This window comes from Motacilla alba, chromosome 3 (assembly GCF_015832195.1).
Source record: "Motacilla alba alba isolate MOTALB_02 chromosome 3, Motacilla_alba_V1.0_pri, whole genome shotgun sequence".
NCBI lineage: Eukaryota > Metazoa > Chordata > Aves > Passeriformes > Motacillidae > Motacilla > Motacilla alba.
The window spans coordinates 65,254,611-65,274,811 of record NC_052018.1 but is presented as its reverse complement, the minus strand read 5'-3'; the positions used below and the strand labels follow the sequence as shown (position 1 = coordinate 65,274,811).

Below are 20,201 nucleotides of genomic sequence, written 5' to 3'. Positions count from 1 at the left end.
CAATTGCACTTTCATTATGGAGCCAAAACCATCAAAAGATAACTTTTTAATAAAAAATATTTAAGGCTATATAATTTATAATTCCTGGAGGTACACACTGTGACAAAAAACCCCAACATTTTTCTTACCTATCATACACGTTGAGTAGCCAGTTAAGACACATGTCTACACAGAGAGGAACATTCACCATATCTTTGTGTTTCTCTTCAAGTCCACTGTAGATGGTAGTGAGACAGCTGATCACATCCTGGACACCAATCAGCTGATCATTTTGACTCAACTTGTGCTGTTTGAAAACTTCACTTGTCGTGTTCAGGTCCAACAGGTCCACTAATAATAGATTTTAAAAAATAATGGGATTAAAAATAAAATTAAAAAAAAAGAAGTGTGAACACACGTTGACAACAATTGTTTATGTGCAAATTATAGCAAACACTGCAAACAACTAGCCCACTGGCTTTCATTTAGTAAGGTTATAGTGACAAACCATTCTCTGGTACAAGTCAACAGCACTTGGGCACTTTTTATTTAAAAAAACCCCTAGAATGCAAACATGATAATGGCACTGCACAGCCCAGAACAACATTAAAATAGCTGCTAAAGTAGTCTGTGTAATTAGAGGATCCTAACTTGGATGCACACACAGAGAATTCATGAGGCTTTACAGGATTCTTCATATTTACCATAAAGCAGAATCCTATAAAATGACTATCACTTTTGATCAAATGTAAAGCAAAGCAAATTCTTAGGTAAGAATTCTTTCTTAAAGGCCTGATTAACTGAATAGCAGTTGCTAAATTAGGGCTTAAAAGAAAGCAGTTTTCCAGAACAATAAATGCTATGCTTTCTTGAAAAATATTTTTATCTCCTTTATTACAAAATTCTTTCTATAAGCAGTTGGTGATGCAATGGATGCAATGGATATTTTACAGAGGAAAAAGGGTTTTGCTCTCAAAACCATTCAAATGTGATTGTGAAAATTTGGAGTTTGCATGGTTTAAAGAAAAGGCTATCAATGAGCTCTTCTACCTCATCTTTTGTGGAAAAGATGAAAAGTAAATGGTATAATCCTCAGTGACTTTTTTTTATGGAAGCAAGGACTTTAACTTAAAAATATAATTGCAATGTATTAATATGCTTGCTACAATATACATAACATGCAGTTGGAGTATATTAAAAGCTCATACTGAGCTGTTTGTAAAGAGTCAATAACACATTTGCACTATAAATGTCATCTCTCAAATGAAAAAAAAAATCCACATGACAACCTCTGACATGTTGTGAACTGCTCTTCAACAACCATCACAATGAATTATAGAATCAGAAAATTATTTTTGTTAGAAGAGACCTTAAAGATTTTCTAGTTCCAGCCTAGAAACTTGCCATGGCAGGAACACCTCCCACTAGACCAAGTTGCTCAAAGCCCCATCCAGCCCATCTTTGAACACTTCCAGGGATGGAACACCCAGAACTTCTCTGGGCAACCTGTGCCAGTGTCTCACCATCCTTACAGTAAATAATTTCTTCCTAATACCTAATGTAAATATCTCCTCCTTTACTGTAGAACTGTTTCTCCTTGTCCTATCACAATCTGTCCTTGTAAAGAAGTTACTCTCCCTATTTTTATAAGCCTCCCTTAGGTACTGAAAGCCTGCTCTAAGGTCTCCGTGGAGCCTTCTCTTCTCCAGGATGAACAATCTCAGCTCTCTCAGCCTTTCCTCAGAGGAGAGGTGCTCCATCCCCCAACCATCCTCATTGCTTGCCTCTTGACTTGCTCCAACAAGGTCTACATCTTTCCTGTGCGGAGCACTCCAGATCTGGATGCATTATTCCAGGTGGGGTCTCACAAGAGCAGAGGGGGAGAATAACAACGTTAAATAAGGAGCCCACATTTGCATCCTGTGCAAATTGGATAATTCTATCTGGGCTGGAAAGCAAGTACAACAGAAAAAGAAGCAAGAGCAAGATAACATTAACCACTATAAGCAACTCTGTCAAGAACTCAGGGATCATCTACCAAAAGAAGGTTGCATTCCCAACCTCTTTTCCCCTATCTACCCTTCCTCACAACTTTGCAAAGTGAGAAACAGTACCTCACAGCCCTTGCCTTTCCTCTCCTGCACTAAAACCAGTACATTCTGTTCTCACCTCACAGATCAGATTTGCAGGGGTTTACATTTGTTTGTTTTTCATTTTCTTTCTTGTTTGTTTGGGGATATTTTAAGCCCTTCTCTTGGGCTTGCAAACAAATGCCAGCCATGTATTTATCAAAGAGGCAGACTGGTAATTGCAGCAAAACACCTTGCCACTAGTTTGACCTGAGGCAGATGAAGTGCTTGACAATACACTCACTGCAGCATCATCTTCCACAATAGTTATAAAGGATGTGATACACTGCAAAAAGCTCACAGGCATATTTAAAACCAACATGAACCCACTAACAGTTCACAGTGTAACCCTGACTACTTTTTGAGATGTGGAGGGAGTGGAGTGAAACCAAGTGAGGGTAACCTGCTATACCCGCATGACATACTGAACTTAGGAGAGGCCACTTTTCACACTTCCCCTTCATGACTTCAAAAACCTTAATGACAAGGAAAATCAAGTAAAAATTAATATAACCAGTTTGTTGGTTTTAGCATTAGCTTTTATTTTATGTTTGAGTTGTGGGAGTTTTTTGTTTGTCTGGAGTTTTTATGTTTTCTGGTTATTTTGCAACCTGTTTCTGTAAGGTACTTAATGGGGCTAGCTAAAAGCAGGTAATTGGCTTCATAAAACAGACAGCACACAAAACCTGCCCTTTTTAAAGCTTGTGAAAATTCAGAAAGCTTTGGAATGAGAGGAAGTTGTAGCCTTTGGCTTTTGCTTAACATTAGCATCCTTGCACTGCAAAGAAGCAATTCAACAGACAGTAAGCCTGCTAACTTCACATCTTGATCTGCTGGCATTAAGACCTCTCACATTGCTGCCTGAGCATTCCAGAAGGACCTGGGAGAGGTACTTCCAGTATTTTCGTACTAAAAAACAAAGCAAGTCTGATATAACTAACTATAACTAACTATTTGCTATACTAATGCAAATTAAGCTAAACTTACACTTTTGGATGGCACTGTCCATGGAGAACAACAAGAGGAAATTACTTCCATTTCTGCTTGCTTCAACTTACCTGGCTGAATAAAATCTGGGACAGGCAGTTATCCTGTTATGCCATTTCTGGCATGATGCCTTCACAGGTTTCAGTGCATTTTTGCAGTACCATTCTGCATCTGCTTAAACATGCCGAATGACCAATCCTACTTTTAACCAAGCCATGGGCACAAGGCCCATTTCTTCCCTTTCTCTTTTTCCCAAAGAAAAAGAGAAATCATATCATTTGGCACTGTTAAAGCAGGTGAGAGTGACTGGCTCAGGAGCAAGTAACTACATGCAGCTGCTAATGGCAAATTTGAGGCTGCTGTAACCCCATGGAAAACAGCCAGGCACTACTGTGGAGTTTTTTATTAAGAAGACCTTGCAAATGATAGCAGTTCCTGCAAAGAGACTGCACTCTTCCCTCAAAGAGCTAAGTGTTCACAGCTCTCTTAGTCCCTGATGTCTAAATGTTCCATTTTCCCCCTTGTGTGGTTGATATTACTATTAACATTCTTAAATTTTAAATCACCTCGAGGAACTCAGCAACAGAATTCTGAATATACATGGTGATTTTGTTCCCTTTTTGCCTTTCAGTACTATACTTCAGTGTGTGGGGCTTTACAATTTCTTGAAAATGAGCTAAAGAATGCTGCACAAGAATAAAATATCATCAAGACCTGGTGCTACACAGTTGCCCAGTACATCTGCAACACAGGACATTCTCTCTGGCCCTACAGTGGGAAAGCACTCTACCTACATCTGCCCCACATAATCCAAGACAGGGAGGCCAAGAATTTGTTATTTCCAACTTGCAACATTTCCTACATTCCTGCAAAATACATGCACATATATATGAAAATGTATGTCTCTGCAGGAATCTACCTGTCAAAAAACAAAACAAGGGGAAACCCGACACTTATTTCTCTTTTAAAAGGACAATGAGGAAAATGGTAGTAACTTCCCTAGAGCTGAGGTGTTCTGACACTTACCAAGAAGAGATAGGGCATCAGCAAGTTTTTTAAAGTACAGTTTTCAAATGAACGTTCTAAAGCGCAATTGGTCCTTAATCTGCCTGTAAAGCACTTACACTACAAAGTAAAACTCTTTCAGGTGCAAGTGGAACTGTGCATCCAGCTCCAGCTGTGCTCTTGGGAGTTCCCACCAAAAATGCCTTTGATATTATACACACACCATGCCTGTGACATCAATTTGTCACATTTTACAGTGATCTCCATTTTTGGTGATTTGTTTTGATGTTTTCTTTGCCTTGGCACATAAGTCTTTCTGAAGCATTCTGCATCCAAACACCTTTAAAACACATCTGCAATTAAAATTACAGGAAACACAATGGAAGACTAAAGTAACTCAGACCCAAAAATGAATGGCAGTAGCACAGACGATTACTCTTTCCCCACCTAAAAATAAAACCAATTCTTTATTAAGTACACAAAGATTTTTTTGTCTGCTGTCTCACCCCATGAAGAACAGAGATGGAGTAAACAAACAGCTTCACAGATAAAAAGGCAGATTGGACCTGTAGAGATGAAAGTTTTACTCCTAGCTCTTTCAAAGTGGAGTATTCTCTTTACTTCTTACTATTTCTTTCTGTCCTCCCTTCCAACTCCCTCCTCTGAAACTGGAGACAATAGGAGGGTCTTCTGAAATTTGTGAAGGAAGAGAGCTAACCCTGGCAGTTATGACAGAAATGTATATATTTTGAAATAAAAGAAGAGCAGAAAGTATGTCCCTCTTCAAAGCTTATTAGAAGGAATAAAAGTGAAGCTTTATCTATACAGGTCACTAGAAAAGCTGCATGTCTGTCAGAAATAGGCAGCATGATTAGTATCTGTCATATGCAGTCTTTTTTTTCCCACTCTTCCTTGAGGAGCAGCTCACACAAGGAGAATTTTACTCTGCTTTCTGATCTCTCGCTTTGCTTTCTGTTTTTAGGCACATGTTGAAGGTTCACTCTTATTGTTGTTAGACTGAAGCTGACCCTCCCTTCCCAAAGTACTGTAGAGAAACCATTTCACTCAAAAACTCACAGCACAGTGCTTTCTGCAGCCGGCGGATTTTGATGGCTGTGCGGTAGGCGGAGAAGCGCACGTTGTTCAGGTCAGCTGAAACAGCAGAACAGAAACATGAGCAGCCCTCAAAGTACAGCCCATAACTCTCCTTTAAATATAAATCCTCATATTTTGGAAGAAGTCTGATATCCCTCCTCTTCTCTGCAATGAATTAATAGGATATATCAGAACAAATTTAAAAACCTGACAAGTTGGGACCTCAGTCCAATTCACCTTCAGGGAAAACCTTCTGACTCTGACAGTCCAGGACCTTAAAGAGAGGGGCCCTCCAGAAATGCCAACACTATCTTGGCACATGTAATACATATGTATATATATATACAGGAGAGTTTCACATACATATTATGCACTGGTACATAGTTCCCAGGCAATTGCTCAAATACAGCAAGTTTCTGAAATAATTTACAACTTCATCAGATAACAGACAGGAAACAGGGCAGCAAATGTCACAGTAACAGAAAAAATGGCTTAAGCTCTAATTTATACACCATGACATTGCAAAGTGTGCTTTAAAAGGGACAGTCACATAGCTGTAAGCTCTGTTTCAGAAACTGATTGGTACAGTAACATTTCTTTCCCCATTTAACAGTATTTTTATCCTTCCTCTCCTTACAATGTGAGATTTCACAGTAAATGTTGATGCTATCAGGGCATGTTGAACTAGTTGTACCATAATACAATTTAGTTTTTACTGAAAATGTAGCTGCTCTATTTTATTACCAAAATCAGTTCCTTGCAGAGCAGTGCCCTGGTTTAAACACGCAGAGAGCCTGTATCATTGGACAATTCCTTGTGAAGTTAAAAGAAAAAAACCCAAGGTACTGCACTAAAGCATCCAGTCAGTGTATATGGTTCAGAATTAATATTGCCAAAATACAATACAGTGACCAAGGCAGTAGGTTTTGGGCAAAGTGTTCCTCATCACAAAGTAGGAAATGCTGCTACACTCAGGCTATGAGAACTCAAACATGGTCAGTATCCAAATGCAGCTTTTATTCATGGAATAAAAATCACAATGTTTTAATGAATGCACTCACCTAAGGACTGGAAGAGATCAGTCATTTTAGGATGATCCCAACAAGTCGTCTGTGTCTCATGACTAGAAAGGAACAAAGTAATTAAAGTTTCAGGAAACACACATATGCACTTCCAAAGAATAAAATCTTAAAGATATTCTGATTTTCTGCATTTAAGTAGCAAGAAATCCCTCAGCTCTAATTAAAATGCATGCTTTGTACCACCCAGCTCCTTGATTTTATAATCACAAAGTTAGTCAGACAACAGCCCACCCACATTTAACAATATTTACTTTTGATTCTAACTGTGATGGTAAGAGCTGGACTCTGACCCTACAGCTTAGAGGTACACTAATAAGGTAAAAGTACAAAATTTCCTGTGCTGTAAAATTATAAACATAGTTGTAAAAACAATTTAGAAATAAAAATCTTGAGATTTTATTTCAATCTTCATTGCATATCTGAGCATATGTATCAGAACACAGACAATGATGTTAAGCTTTACCTGTAACATTTATTTAACATATAACATGATCCTTTAGGTTGGAAAGGACCTTTAAGAACAGGGAGTCCAGTGGGAAACCTGATCACCATTCACACAAACAATCAATAAATATGCTGATTTAGGGAACATGCTCTACACTACTGCTCACAGAACACAGATTCAATAGGCAGCATCCCCTAACCTACTGATTCGTGTCGCTGTTTCAATTTATCACGGTTTCAAGTAGGCAGCAACAGGGGTCAAAACATGCATTATGTCAGGTCCATCGAAATCTCCAATTCCCTTCTACAAGCCACACTTTACTTGTATTTGTCAATATTAACTGCTGGAATGATTGCACATTCTTGTCTTACAAAGTATTTACATTTGAACTAGATTTGCATGGTAATTAATCAGAGAAGTCATGTTAAAAAGATCATAGGATTCCCTTTAAAAGTTAATGAAAATAAAATTATACTATGTTAGCAAATTTAACAGTAATGCTCAGAGAACAGTAAGTATTTCAGCTTTGTTTCTATTTAAAAACTGTTAGTATACCCTTTTTTTCCTGCACAGAGGGATACTCGGTTGTAAATAATGACTTTAAAAAGACCACTTTGGCATTAAACATAGTGAACTGTATAATCATTTGCTACATATACACAGATGTACCTCAGTGAATGCATAATAATTTATCATCAAGGTTTATTTTTTAATCAAGAAACCAACCAGGAATGAACCCTTTTATGCTAGGTGGCACAAAAAAAAATTGTATAGAAAGTCCTTGCTCTTAAGAACTGCAGAGACAGGACATGTACCACAAGGGAAGGCAAGCTCCTAACAAGGTAAGTGCTGAGGACTGTTTTGTGTATGAATTATCCTCAAACATGCACCAGTGGAAAGTGCTTGAAATGGGTCTCTGTACATGGCACATGATCCTCAGTTTACAGTCCTTTCCAGCTTTGAGTACAGCCTAGGTATTCAGAGACAGCTTCTCCCCATCATGCTCCACACTCTGCCATGGATCTCATTTGTCTATCTGGCACCATCACAATTTGGGGAGGGTTTTTTCATGGAAGTTCATAGGCAAAGTATGTTATTCCTATTAATACAATAAGTAAAAATCTTCTTTTCCCTCTTTGTGATTACTCTCTAGTCACTGACTGAACATGACTACATTTAAACAAGAGAGATTTGTACAATAACCAAGACTTCTATCAGACCTTGATTTACTCTAAAATACTATAGTAAACTCTCCTCAATTCAAAAGAAAACACTTAAATACATCTTTACATCTGAATACATCTTCCTGAATAGAAACTTTTATTTGATTTCATGCTAATATCATTATCACATGAATTCCATTCATGTTTCAAATTTCCAATAAGGTGGTCAAGGCTCTGGTAATGCTGAACTCTAAAGCTAATGCATGCCAGTAAACCAGTGGGTTTGCACTTTTTAGAAAGACAATTCTAAAACAGCACTATGCTTATCTTTGTCCAGAAAAGTAATGTCAAAACCAAGTCAACTGACAATCCTTTTCCTGAAAAAAGGCACACCAATAAAAACCAATCATGAAGCCAGCAACAAGAAAGAATATATTTGGATTTTATGCTTTGCCATGGTAAAGGCCAGTGACTGTCCAGCATTCTCACCCTGGTATCAAAAGACTACAGTATATGAGAAAAAAGAACATATACAGCTTCAGTAAATACTGAAGTAAACAGGAAATACAATATAATAGTTCATGCTGCTCAACTTTTTTAATAATCTCAAAACTACTCTGGAAGCTGCCAAATGTCTGCATTGTCATGTTAACAGGATGCTGTAAATATGTTGCCCATTTAGAATTGTTGACTAAATCCACTGCAGCTGCCCACAGAAATGAATACAATATGTGATCAGTTTAATAAAGCTTGTTTTAAAGACATGGCTTTAACTCAAATTCCCTGAGAAGCCACTTCCAAAAGTCAAGCCCCAAAACAAAACAAAAAGCCCAAAAACAACTGGTGGTTTTACTGTCAACATTCTGAGTGAAAAAGGATTTCTTAGGATATTCTGAGAAAAATAACTAAAACACCTTCAATATTTTATTTTAATAGTCAAGGTAGGTGGCAGTACTGTGACAGACGCTGTAATACATAGAAATGTATACACAGAAATACATTTCCCTCTATTTTAAATGCTGAAATATCAACACAAACACTGCATGTAAACTACATGAAATTTAGGGGAATCAAATCCTGTTTACTGCCTTAGAAACTATGATGGCAAAACCAGCCATGATCATAGGCACTTTGCAGAATTGCAGCCATTATTGCCCAGTTCCCTGTTTTCTGGCATTAAACATATGGTTTCATGAACAAATGTATTTCTGAACTAGTGAGGTGCTGTGAGGATACTCCTGAGAGCTGCAGCAGAAATGCAAAGTTTATTTAGCCAAGTCCAGAGACTTTTCCTCTTTTTTCTCTCTTTTTTTTTTTCTTTTTAAATTGTTAAAAATGTAGAAGAAAAAATACTTAAATGCTTGGATAAATCCTTGCCATTTTTTTATTCCCCCTCTGGAAATATACTTCATTACCCATTTGCAATACTTAATTAGGATGTGGGTATAGTTAATTGCAATTTAGATTCTGGCTTGTAAGTAATTTATAAACCCATATGCAATGAATAAGAGCTGATTTTACTAATCAAACTTCAGCCCTTAAATCAAGTTTCCAAGAATTAAGAGCAAACAACAGTTTCATTATTGAAATCATAAACTTTAAATACAGAGTTTCAGTACAGTTTTATCTGAAAGACTAAAATAACTTTAATAGAGAAAACATGCCATAAAAATATCCTTTTTTCTATTTTGTGTTTACTTAACATGAAGCAGAAAAAGTGAATGAGATATCAAAAACTTCTGTATTGTGCACTGTAGTCTTGTTTCTCCATTTGAGGCAGTAAATACTGGAACAGATAAATTTTCTCTTTACAGAAAAACACAGAACATTAAATTTATGCCTAATAAAATAATGACCATAAAATATTTTTATTTGCAAAAGAAATTTGTGCCAGACTGCATAAAGACCATGGCCTTTTAGAACTTATCACTCAGTTTCTTTCTATGGCACATAGAATTTGTAAGAAAGAAGGCCAACTTCAAAAAACAACTGAAAAAAAGGCAAGAGAGAATCTCTTCCAATTCCTTAAAGTCAGTACTGACAGCTGCTAAGTGACTACAGAGGGTGACAGTGCCAGCCCAATCCCAAAACACCCAGCAGGAAAACAGTGGTAACAGCCAAGCAATTCCATACAAGGATCCCACAGAGAAGAGGAATGGGCTCAAAGTGAATGAATCACCAGCTCAACAGTCTGTTCAGGTGAAGGGAGGCAGCAGCTTTACTGTCACGGGCAGTGCTGCTACATATAGTCCATGGGTAGGTTTCTTTTAGGCACCAAAGCCAGGCTTCTCTGGACAGAGCCATGGAAAAAAACACGATTGTAAATTTAGTAAGAGCTATAGAAAATCATCTCACTGAACTTCTGAAAAGATTCAAACCAAGCATTTAACCAAGAGCAGAAAAACCTGCTGAGTCTTCTCTCTCTGTTACAGCCACCATGGCACTTCTGTCCCAGGTCACGGTGATGATTGTGCTAGGAGGCAAGGAGCACCTTCTCTTGTAAGCACCCGGCTCATGTCAAGAACTACTTGTGGAGTGAGATGATATTAATTTTGATTGAAGGTGAACAACAATTGAGCCCATTATTCATCTCGCTTGTAGATGGCACCAAAAAAAAATTGTTCAAGGTGTACAGGAGCCCAGGGTACAAGATTTCATTCTGTTCAGTGGGTGGCAAAAGGAGGGATTTCTGCTGTTACAGAAGTGAGCTGCCCTACAGGGCATAACACAAGTGGTATGAACATATTACATCTTTCCTCATGGTTTAGTCAGGGAAGAATTAAAAGCATTTCACTGAGAAGAGATTTTTTTTGTTGCTCCTATCAAAAGTATTAGTTTTTCAGAGCAAGAGTCTTCTAAATCTCTTCTTATGCAAACTTATGGACCCAATATGAGCCACACAGCAAAACATGCATCCATGAATATAGTACCTGACAAACTAGTGTAATTTAAAAAGTCTAAATGCATTTGTGTATATTTCACTAATAAAAAAACATGGTAACTATAAAATACTCCAAACTACAAACCACTCACATATTAATGAAGTGCTCTAAAGCTTACATGACAAACATTTGCCCTTACAATCTATTTTTTATCCATTATGTTTGCTGGCAGCTTTCTAATTATAATTGGCAAAGATAATCCATTTAAAAACACTTCCTGATTGTAAATAAAAAGGTGAGAAACAGCATGTCATTTAATTTATGCTCTAGAAAGAAAAGAACAATCCTATTGAAATGAATGGATTAAGTTCAACATCTCCAGGTGTTTCAAGATGCCCATGGAGTGGTGAAAAAAAAATCCATTTGTTTTTTTTCAGCTTCTTTTGTACAAGAAAGAAAACTAGAAACAGGTTGTGGGTATTTTTTTATCATTTCTTATCATGGACAAGGCCTCTATTGATAATCACTGGCAAACACCACAAGAGACAGCACTCTGGCATGATGTTAAGCACCTTTCTGTTCCTGTAATCATCTGCACAAAACACTACCCAAAATCAGAATCTTTGCTGATCACTAATGAATCAACGGCACTCAGAACTCTGACTTTGCTACCCTTGCCAAATTCCAAATGGCATAACATCCCCACTTTATGTCATGGTGTTTTGGCTAGATACTGCATATTTTCATTCCTTTTTTCTTTTTTTAAACCCATTAGAAAATACTGTTTTGTGGTGAAAAGTGTTGGAATAATGCATCACAAGGGTATTGCACCTTAGAGGTTGGTAGAACCATTTGTATGCAGATATTTTGAAATCACTCCAGAGAAATGTGCTAGTGCACTTCTTTAATTGAAAACGAAGACAAGCACAGGAACTGGTAATTGAAGAAACTCTCAAACCTTCAAACTTGTATTACCTCTTTCTGTAAATTAGATTTTATTTCCCTTCTAAGGGAAATACCTAATACTTATAAGAATGAGATTATGGATATAATTACAATAAGAAATTTTTTTTTTCCTCTGCTCCTTTACCTCTCCCCCTCTTTCCCATAGAGGCATAAACCAAACATCAGCACAGACTTTCTGAAGAGTCTTACAAAATGGAGAAGCAGAAAACATTTTATTCCTGTCCCCATAAAGCTGAACAAAATATAGGAGGTGATAAAATAGGATTTCTAAGACGCTGGTGATGCCAGCCACTTTGCAGGATTACAGATAAGGCAAGGCAGCCATCGCGTTTGATATCGATCCATTTAATGGTTGCAACAAGAAATTGCTCTCCCTATGTAATGCCCTGCATGAGATTAAACTCACTGCAACCTCTTCTGTATTGCCCTTGTGTTTCTTCTGCACAGCACAAATATCTAATAATTTATGGCATTGAAAGGTACATGGCCAAAGAACACTTAAATTATAGTTAAAAGAAAAACAGTGAGAAATGCTAGAGTAATTATGCTTTCTGCATATTCATCATGTTTCCCTCATGGATGTTTAATGATCATAGTGTTTAATTTATTATTTTATTTCTTTATAGAATATTTTTATTGAAATGCTATGCAATATAGGCTTTATCTTCTTAAAATCTACTGTTACGAAGGCCAAGGATGTCTTATTTGTATGATCCAAATAATTACAAATGAACAACAACAGAATTTTTTCCCTATTAAATCTCAAATCTTTACCAACTAACCTATGAAAAATGTATTCAATGGCAAGTTTGCCAAACCTTTTGACCAAACCTCACACCTTAGTTACATAAAGTGCACTGGTAACTACTGGTAACTACTGTGCCTTCTGTGTTGCATTCCCTTCCACATGCTTATTAGTTCAATTGAAAAAGTTTGAAAGACTATGCTTTTCTTTTTTCCTAGGAGTGTCAAGATTTTACAGATGAAGGTTTTCATTGAATTTTTAATGTGTCTACAGACTACAGAAATACTAAATACTCTATAATTGGTATTAAGAAAAAAATCAAATGAGAGGCAGAAAGGATTAAATTAAAATCACATCAACAGAAGCAGCAACATTTCACAAATCTGGCTTAGACAATAAGATAATTCAAGAGAAGAACTGTAAGTCAGTTGAAATATCCACCATAGCCCAGGAAACACCCACCTTAATAAACCTGGGCCAAAAGAATAACAAATCCTTCTTCCAGCTAAGCAGGTTAGTTGATCCTGTTCAAAATGCCCCAAACCAGACAGCCTCTGTCTGAACTTATAGGGCAGAGGAGGTTGTACACTGGCTTTTTGACTGTTCCTGTGCCTCATTACCTGATTAAATACAACCCCAGAAAGGGCAGATGTGCCAACCATTAGCAAATGGGGTGGGGAGAACAAACTGGACTCCCAAGTCACCACACCAAAGACCTTCTACTGGGCCACTTCTCTCTACCCATGTAAATGCAAGCTACCTCTGGTGTCAGGAACCAAAGAAAATGCTTCTTATCTGAAAATACAGACATCTTGTATCATTTTGACACTCTCCTTACAGATTAATTGCTACCTAAAGTACTTTCTCCTGCCTTCTCAGGTGCAGTTCCCTAATGGTTTTTAGCTGCATTCTGTGTGCAATAAAACTGCAGACTTCAGTTGGTTCTTTTTTCATATTTTTCCCAAATACTCAACACAGGTACAACTACATCATCATCTACAGCTATGTGACTTTCTGAATATTTAATATTTCTCATTCAAGGACACAGACAAAAAGATATCAAATGAAGTAAAGTTATAAATTCATGGTTGTCTAAAAAAAGTGTTCTTATTCAGAATTTAAGTAACCTGCTTTCAATTCGCATTTATTTCCCTTTCAAAATTAATTTTTAAAACTTCTCATTTTTCAGCCAGCAATCACTGGATCATACTTTTATTATCCTTGTTCTGCTATACCATAAAATGAACAACTGGCATCTTAAATCTTCCCTCTGAACACAGAAATCTTCTTGTAAATACAGTCAGTTGCTCTCAAATGATAAAGTTTTTGAGACTTATTGCAGCTGTTCCTTCTACTCATACTGTGCTTTACATCAAAGACATTGAAAGGTGTTAGTATAATTTAAAAAAAAAAGAAGATTAAATCAGTTTCTCCCTTTTTCCTAGCTTTTCTTTCTATATTAAAAAAATCATTAAATCTTATTGACTGCTCTCTTGAATTGTCTTACTCCATGTAATCATTCCAAACTAGTAAGTTTTTCGTGTCAGGATTGTTTTTCTCTCTTCTTTAAATTGTGTCTGAAATTAAGCAACAGACAAAGATTTAAAAGGGTATTTAAACCCAAGAGTACTCTCCAGCCTCATCATAACAAAGCAAACGAAGTTCAAAATCAGCTATTTTCTCCTTTACCTTCCACAAGTCTCTGATTTATCTAGATGCTGCTGAAAACGATGTTTAGATCAGTAAGAAATAAAAAAATCTAGGAAACTGCCAAGGCAGTCTGCTTTCCAGGCTGTGAAGCTACTGAAACCCTCAAGTTTTTTTAAGAAAGTAAATCCTACCAGTTACATGTACCATCAATCCTTTTCAAGAATCAAGACTGCTTTAGCAGCATATATCATGTTGAAAGTAGGGAAAGATTACTGGAAAAGTCTTATTTGAGATGCAATAGCTAATTCTGTTGACTCCATTAAAGCCATCCTGAAAGTAAAACAGTGGTCTCTACTACTATAAGGACCTCGACCCTCAAAGAACTTGCCCTACACATCTACACTCCTACCAAACTTCCTGTGAAAGACCATTAAAAACAATTTCTAAGAGATGCTGTGTTTTGTTTCCGAGCCCCAGCTGGCTTCATTCCACAATCAAGCTCTAGGGCCACCAACACAATACTATGGGAGCAAGGCCTGTCCCAGGGAATACTTGGCCACCAACTGACGTGCTTGAAGGATTGTACATAGTGCACATATTGGAAAGGTTTTCTTCTGAACCAGCAATGAAAAAAAAGAAGAAAAAAAAAAGATTTCTCAAAAACTGAACTTCTGCTGAGGTAGGGTGAGAGCCTCAGAAACTCAGAAGAATGTATTAGATAAGGAAAAAAAAAGATATACATATGAAACATTCAAGTTTAAAATCTTTGCTTTGCTCAGCACAGATCAGAAGGTATATCTTAGTTTGTTCCATCTGTTCCTATCTCTGTTCTCCAACTCTGAATGAACTGGTGAGCTCCACAGAACCCTCTGAGGCCAACTCAAGCCCCTAACTCCAGCTATTGACTCTGATAAGGTAGAACAGGAACATACATCTTTCAATGTCCACTGAGGACATACCCACAAGAAAAAGCAACAGGTTTAGGGTAGTTTTCCTCTTGCTTTCTGTACTTTGCTACTTCAGCATTTTCCTTGAATTACTGCTGCAGGTGTGATCATTTTAACAGCACTTCTGCCTGAGTCTGAGCAGTGAATGTGCCTCCAAATCCAACTTCTGCCCTCTCTTCTTCCATCGGGAGGGAGGCAGGAACCTCTTCTCCAGCCTGTCACAGTTTTTGCTGCCTCTTGCAAAACTTTTGAGCAGAAGCACAAATGCTTTTATAGAGAATTCAAGGGTCATAGCAGATTTTTGCTTTTTCTGGTTACCTACACAGACCCTTCAAAGAACTTAATCTTCATATGACAGTTTAAAAACAACTGTCACATCTCAAGAATGCTAACAGGTTTGATTGACAGATTTATTGCTACCTGCTTTTCAAAGCTCTCAAGTACTTGTAAATTGTTTGAAGCACAAAATGTGGCTCTCAGAGTTATGAGCAATATGCACGTTCCTTTAAAATGAACTATCTTCAGGTCCATTTCACAGTCATCCTAGGGACTTAAAACCCCTATTCTTTTCCCAAACCCAAACTGATAACATTTTAAACACAGATTACCTTCAGCCTAAAATGGACTACTCTGGGTCTCGCTCGTACACTGTACCTTCTTAAAATTTCATTTACCTTTCTAGCAAAGACCTATCCTCCTCTCAAAGCTGCAATATTTGACCTTAAAAGTACAGGCAAACAAGACAAGCACTGGTAGAGAAAAAAAAAGTTAGGGATTGCTCTTTATAGAACACATCAAGATATCCATACCTCTAACTTAGGTATTCCTTATTATTTTTCAAAATAAATATCTTAACCATTCCTCTTGGTAATCAAGGTATTGGTAAAATTTTTGTAAATATTTCTGAGTAAAATTTACCTTAATATCAATTACTATAAAAACTACCATAAAGTAAAGAAGACAGCAAAAGAACAGTTGAGGCATGTCTATTTACAAAGGAATTTTGCACAAAATGATGAATGGTCTCAATAGATATTAGTCACCACTGTTGTGCTCTAGGTTATGAACTTTATGATTTTAAATGCATTATTTATTCTGTTTTTTCCTCTCTACAGTCTGTATTTTGAATGAGTCACACACACAAGAACAAGTCCTGCTCGAAAACTGACAGTGTATTACACTGGAGTGCCTCTGCTGTTTCTTATGAGTGAGGTTTTTAATTAGGGTTTGTCAGTGACTTGTTTTTATGTATTTCTAAATTATGCAGCACACAAAACAACCATTACTTTACAATATGGGCAGCATAACACTACATAGAGAAAATCTCAATAGCATTTCTGGCAACTACTTAGTACCTATGTTTTTCTGCTATGTTATGGTGATAGGACTCTCTGTTACACTTGAGAAAAATAGAATCAAGGCAAACTTACTTGATATAATAGGGCACTTTGTTATGTGAAACAGATCTCTGCCACGGAAACTGTACTGAGGCTGAGGAAATAAAGAGAAGGTGGTTATTAGAAAGCACCTGTCATACTAAAAAATCAAAATAGCTTTTATTTATTTCACAATTAATATGGTTATAATAAATTAAATTGAAACAATTAATATTTCCCAGACTACTTTCAGTAATTAGAAAAGCAGCAGAAGAAAATGATGGCAATCTATCATGATGATTATAGGCACCTATTTGAGGCCATGCTGGAAATAAAACAAATGTGATGACTCTATTTCAAAGAAGGATGATAAACTCTGAGCAAGCAAACTACCCATTTAGGGAAACTGCAGATACTTGTTTTCCTGCCTCTATAGGATTATTATCAGTTTTTACTTTTAAAATAAATGAATCCACAAGTATAAATAATGCTCTGCAACAGAACAAGAAGAAGAAATAGCAACCTTGTTTTTATTAGTTACAACCCTTACTTCCCATTTGCAACTCAAATTAATATTGATTAACACTGTATGGCCAAGAAAAAAAACAAACAATTAAAACTTGTCTTAGCACTCCTTAACAAAAAAACTGCAATCTTTGCAGAATTTATGCAAATCAGATATCATCCACAATATCAGGAAGGTTTCTGCACACTGAGTTGAAAAAGATATGAAGTGATACATGAAGTGATACTGCAACTCTGCTGACCTAAAGATCCCAAGAGATAAAAGGTAAAAAGTGCTCAGGCCAACAGGACTGTTGGTGCTCTTAAAATAATACTTAATAATAGTCTAAAATAATACTTAAAATAATACTTAAAAAGAGCTATTTACCGAAAAAGCATAGGTACACATATCAGGAATTACCACACTAGTGCCTGGGTAAGTAGGGCTCCAGCATGAAGAAAACCCCTTGCACCAGACTCCCTGTGGAAGCAGAGACTGAAAGAACAGGCAGGAACAGGTGATCACTGCAATGAGATGAATTTACACTGCACACACACGGCAGCACTTCTGACACAGAGCGCCTGCTCTGGGGTCCTAACAGCCCCCATTTAGAGCCCTGGTAAAATGAGACACAGCTTTGATCCACACTGCATCTCAAGTAATTAAACTCTCAATTAATGAAATTTTCTGCAAGCTTGGCCCACTTTAGGATTCATCCCCCTCTGGAAAAAAAAAAATTCCACTTGAAAGTAACTGTGTCCTCTTCCCTCAAGACCTCTCTGAACTGCAGGGAAGCCTTCCAAGCTGTAAAAGCCCCATAGGCTGGTGCAGCTACACAGAGATAGGTCTTGCCCTGCTACCAGCTGGCTTGTGCCCAAGGGTTTCACCACCTCTTCCTAAACCACACAAAATACCGTGGTTCATACTTCACGAAATAGTCATCTACTGAAAGACAGATTAACTGGGAATAATATTTGGGAAATTGCAGGAATAAAGTAAACCACTTTTTTTCACTGGGAAAAAAACAAGAAAAAAAATCCATCTTTATTTGAAGAAGGTAACATTTGCAATAAAGATGCAGGTAAAGAAAAACCATAGTAAAGGCTCAATGCTCAAGCAGATGTAGCTACCTAAAAAATAATCCTTAGGCCTTCATAAATCTGAGAAAATAAAAAAGTAAAATCAACCTGATAGGAAAAAGTGGCCATCAGCTTTACAGTTTGATTTTCTAGTGTTTCCTTCTCTAGTTTCATTCTCTAGTGTTGCAATTTGGCACCTATGGTGGCTCCTGTTCCAGTACATGAATTATGTCAGCTAAGTAAGAGTTTGCACAACTACAATTTATTTACTATGACAGATACAGACATTCTGCACTGACATAAATATGAACTAAACAATGTAATCAATTAAATTACTAATTATTATGGAACAAGTAATATCCTATTTATTTGGGAGCAGCCTTTGAAAAACATTGCCAGCTCGCTGCTGTAGGGAAGCCTGGAAAATGAGATTATCATTCTCTTTTAAAAATCACTGATGAAAACTGAACACAGTAGTTTTCAACTTGGCACTCACTAGCAGGCCTGCAGATATCAGTACGGCTGAGATGCTTTGAGCAGGCCACTGGAGACATAAGCTGTTTGTTAGAGAACATGCGGAGCCAGTGCTCTGTGGATGTTCACGGATTTGTCTTAGAAAGCATACAAGGAACATAACAGAGAGTAGTGGATCATCAGCCTTGGAAAATAAAATAAAATTATTACAGAAAAACCAAGTTATTATTTCTAAAGGCAGGAGGCAGCAAAAAGCAATCTTTTTGCAAGGAATAATGGATTATAAGGATTCTTCACCTTTATCTGCGTTAGGGATGTGTAAAATTTACTGATCAGTAACTAACTTGAAAAGTGCTTACCTTCCATCTCAAAAGCACTGAAAAACAAATCAACCAAATTCTGCCTCCCAATGACAGGAGGGGACAAACAGCTCAGCAAAAAGAGCGATTGTAGATTGCAGTGGCCTATTAATACAGCTTTACGTCAGACTCCTAACACAGAACATTGTATGAAGGGCTAATGTATTGTTTGGTAGTCTTTTTAAAGACTTTGAAGCCCTTTCATAGTGATGGTCTGCATGAATCCATGCAATTGGTGTTCCAAGAAGTCAAACCGTAGTATCAAATGCTGCACTGTGTCTTTTTAGTAAAGAAACATTTCTAGGATCTAGTCAGTTGACAATGGTGTGATGGCAAGTTATGGCTCCTTCCTAGTATTTGGAGGAAGAGCAACAGCTAAGTGAGGTAAACTGAAAATAGCTGCTGTCAGATAAGCACAGATAAAAGCCTGCCCTCTAATCCAGAAGTGCAACTTTGGAAATAAAGATTTGCAGAAGACATATAATCAATCTCAGTCTTAGGAGTTTGAGATTGTTTTATTCAGACTACTACTCTATTTGTTCCTCACAGCTAGAAGTCACTTATTGCTGCTAAAAAGGTTTGAAATTTTTGATTTAGAGTACACAGTCTTTCAACCTGTCAGGATAAAGCCTTCAACTTTCCAAATTTAATTTTTTTTGTATTATTATTTTACTTCTGAATTTATTGTCCCTAACTTATATTTACCAGACACTATATGAAGTTGTAGGTATAAGTTCTTTAACTCTGTCTTGTTAAAGCTCTAGAAAATGGTGGTTTTTTGTTTTTTTGTTTTTTTTTTTGTTGGTTTTTTAAGACGCTTTAGTTGTAGTTGGTGTGGGGAAAGAGGTTGTTTTTAACAAATAGTTCAAATGAATAACTACATATTATTTGTTTTTCCAAAACTGTGTTACTTAGCTGTAATTCTCTGTGGTACCTACCAACATGGCAACCATCCTGGAAACTTCCCCTTTTTTTACTTTGTTATGTAACAAACTGAATGTCTCCTTAAGCCTGAAGAATATTCCCTAAACACGGCTGAGGAATGCTGATAAGGCACTGCATAGTGTCTGTGGACATAATTCTATGAATGTTTTAACCAGCAACAAAGCCAGTTCACCACGAAGACTTGTGAGCATGGTGTTTTATTGTGGCATGCTGTAAGCCAATTCAAGGAAATGATTCAGGCCAAGACAAACAAAACCAGCCAACCTTTCCTGGCAAGTTTTACACGTGGACTCTTCCACTGATTCTGCCTCCACTAGAATAAGAGAGCTAGATTCTGAGAAACAACTTCTACATTGCTTCCTAATCTGTTTTATTTACAGAGACTAGA

The 20,201-nt window shown here is 36.9% G+C and overlaps 1 protein-coding gene across 9 annotated transcripts in view; it reads right to left on the bottom strand.

Annotated features, from left to right (window-relative positions):
* Positions 1-20,201, bottom strand: part of UTRN (utrophin) — a 342,608-nt gene that overhangs the window by 52,451 nt on the left and 269,956 nt on the right. For all 9 annotated transcript variants that reach the window (XM_038130632.1, XM_038130631.1, XM_038130633.1 and 6 more), the window contains 4 exons: positions 16,506-16,566; positions 6,257-6,318; positions 5,178-5,252; positions 129-330 (listed from right to left, as the gene is read on the bottom strand). In XM_038130632.1, the coding sequence (XP_037986560.1) occupies positions 129-330; positions 5,178-5,252; positions 6,257-6,318; positions 16,506-16,566 (400 nt within the window). The remainder of the gene's footprint in view (positions 1-128; positions 331-5,177; positions 5,253-6,256; positions 6,319-16,505; positions 16,567-20,201) is intronic.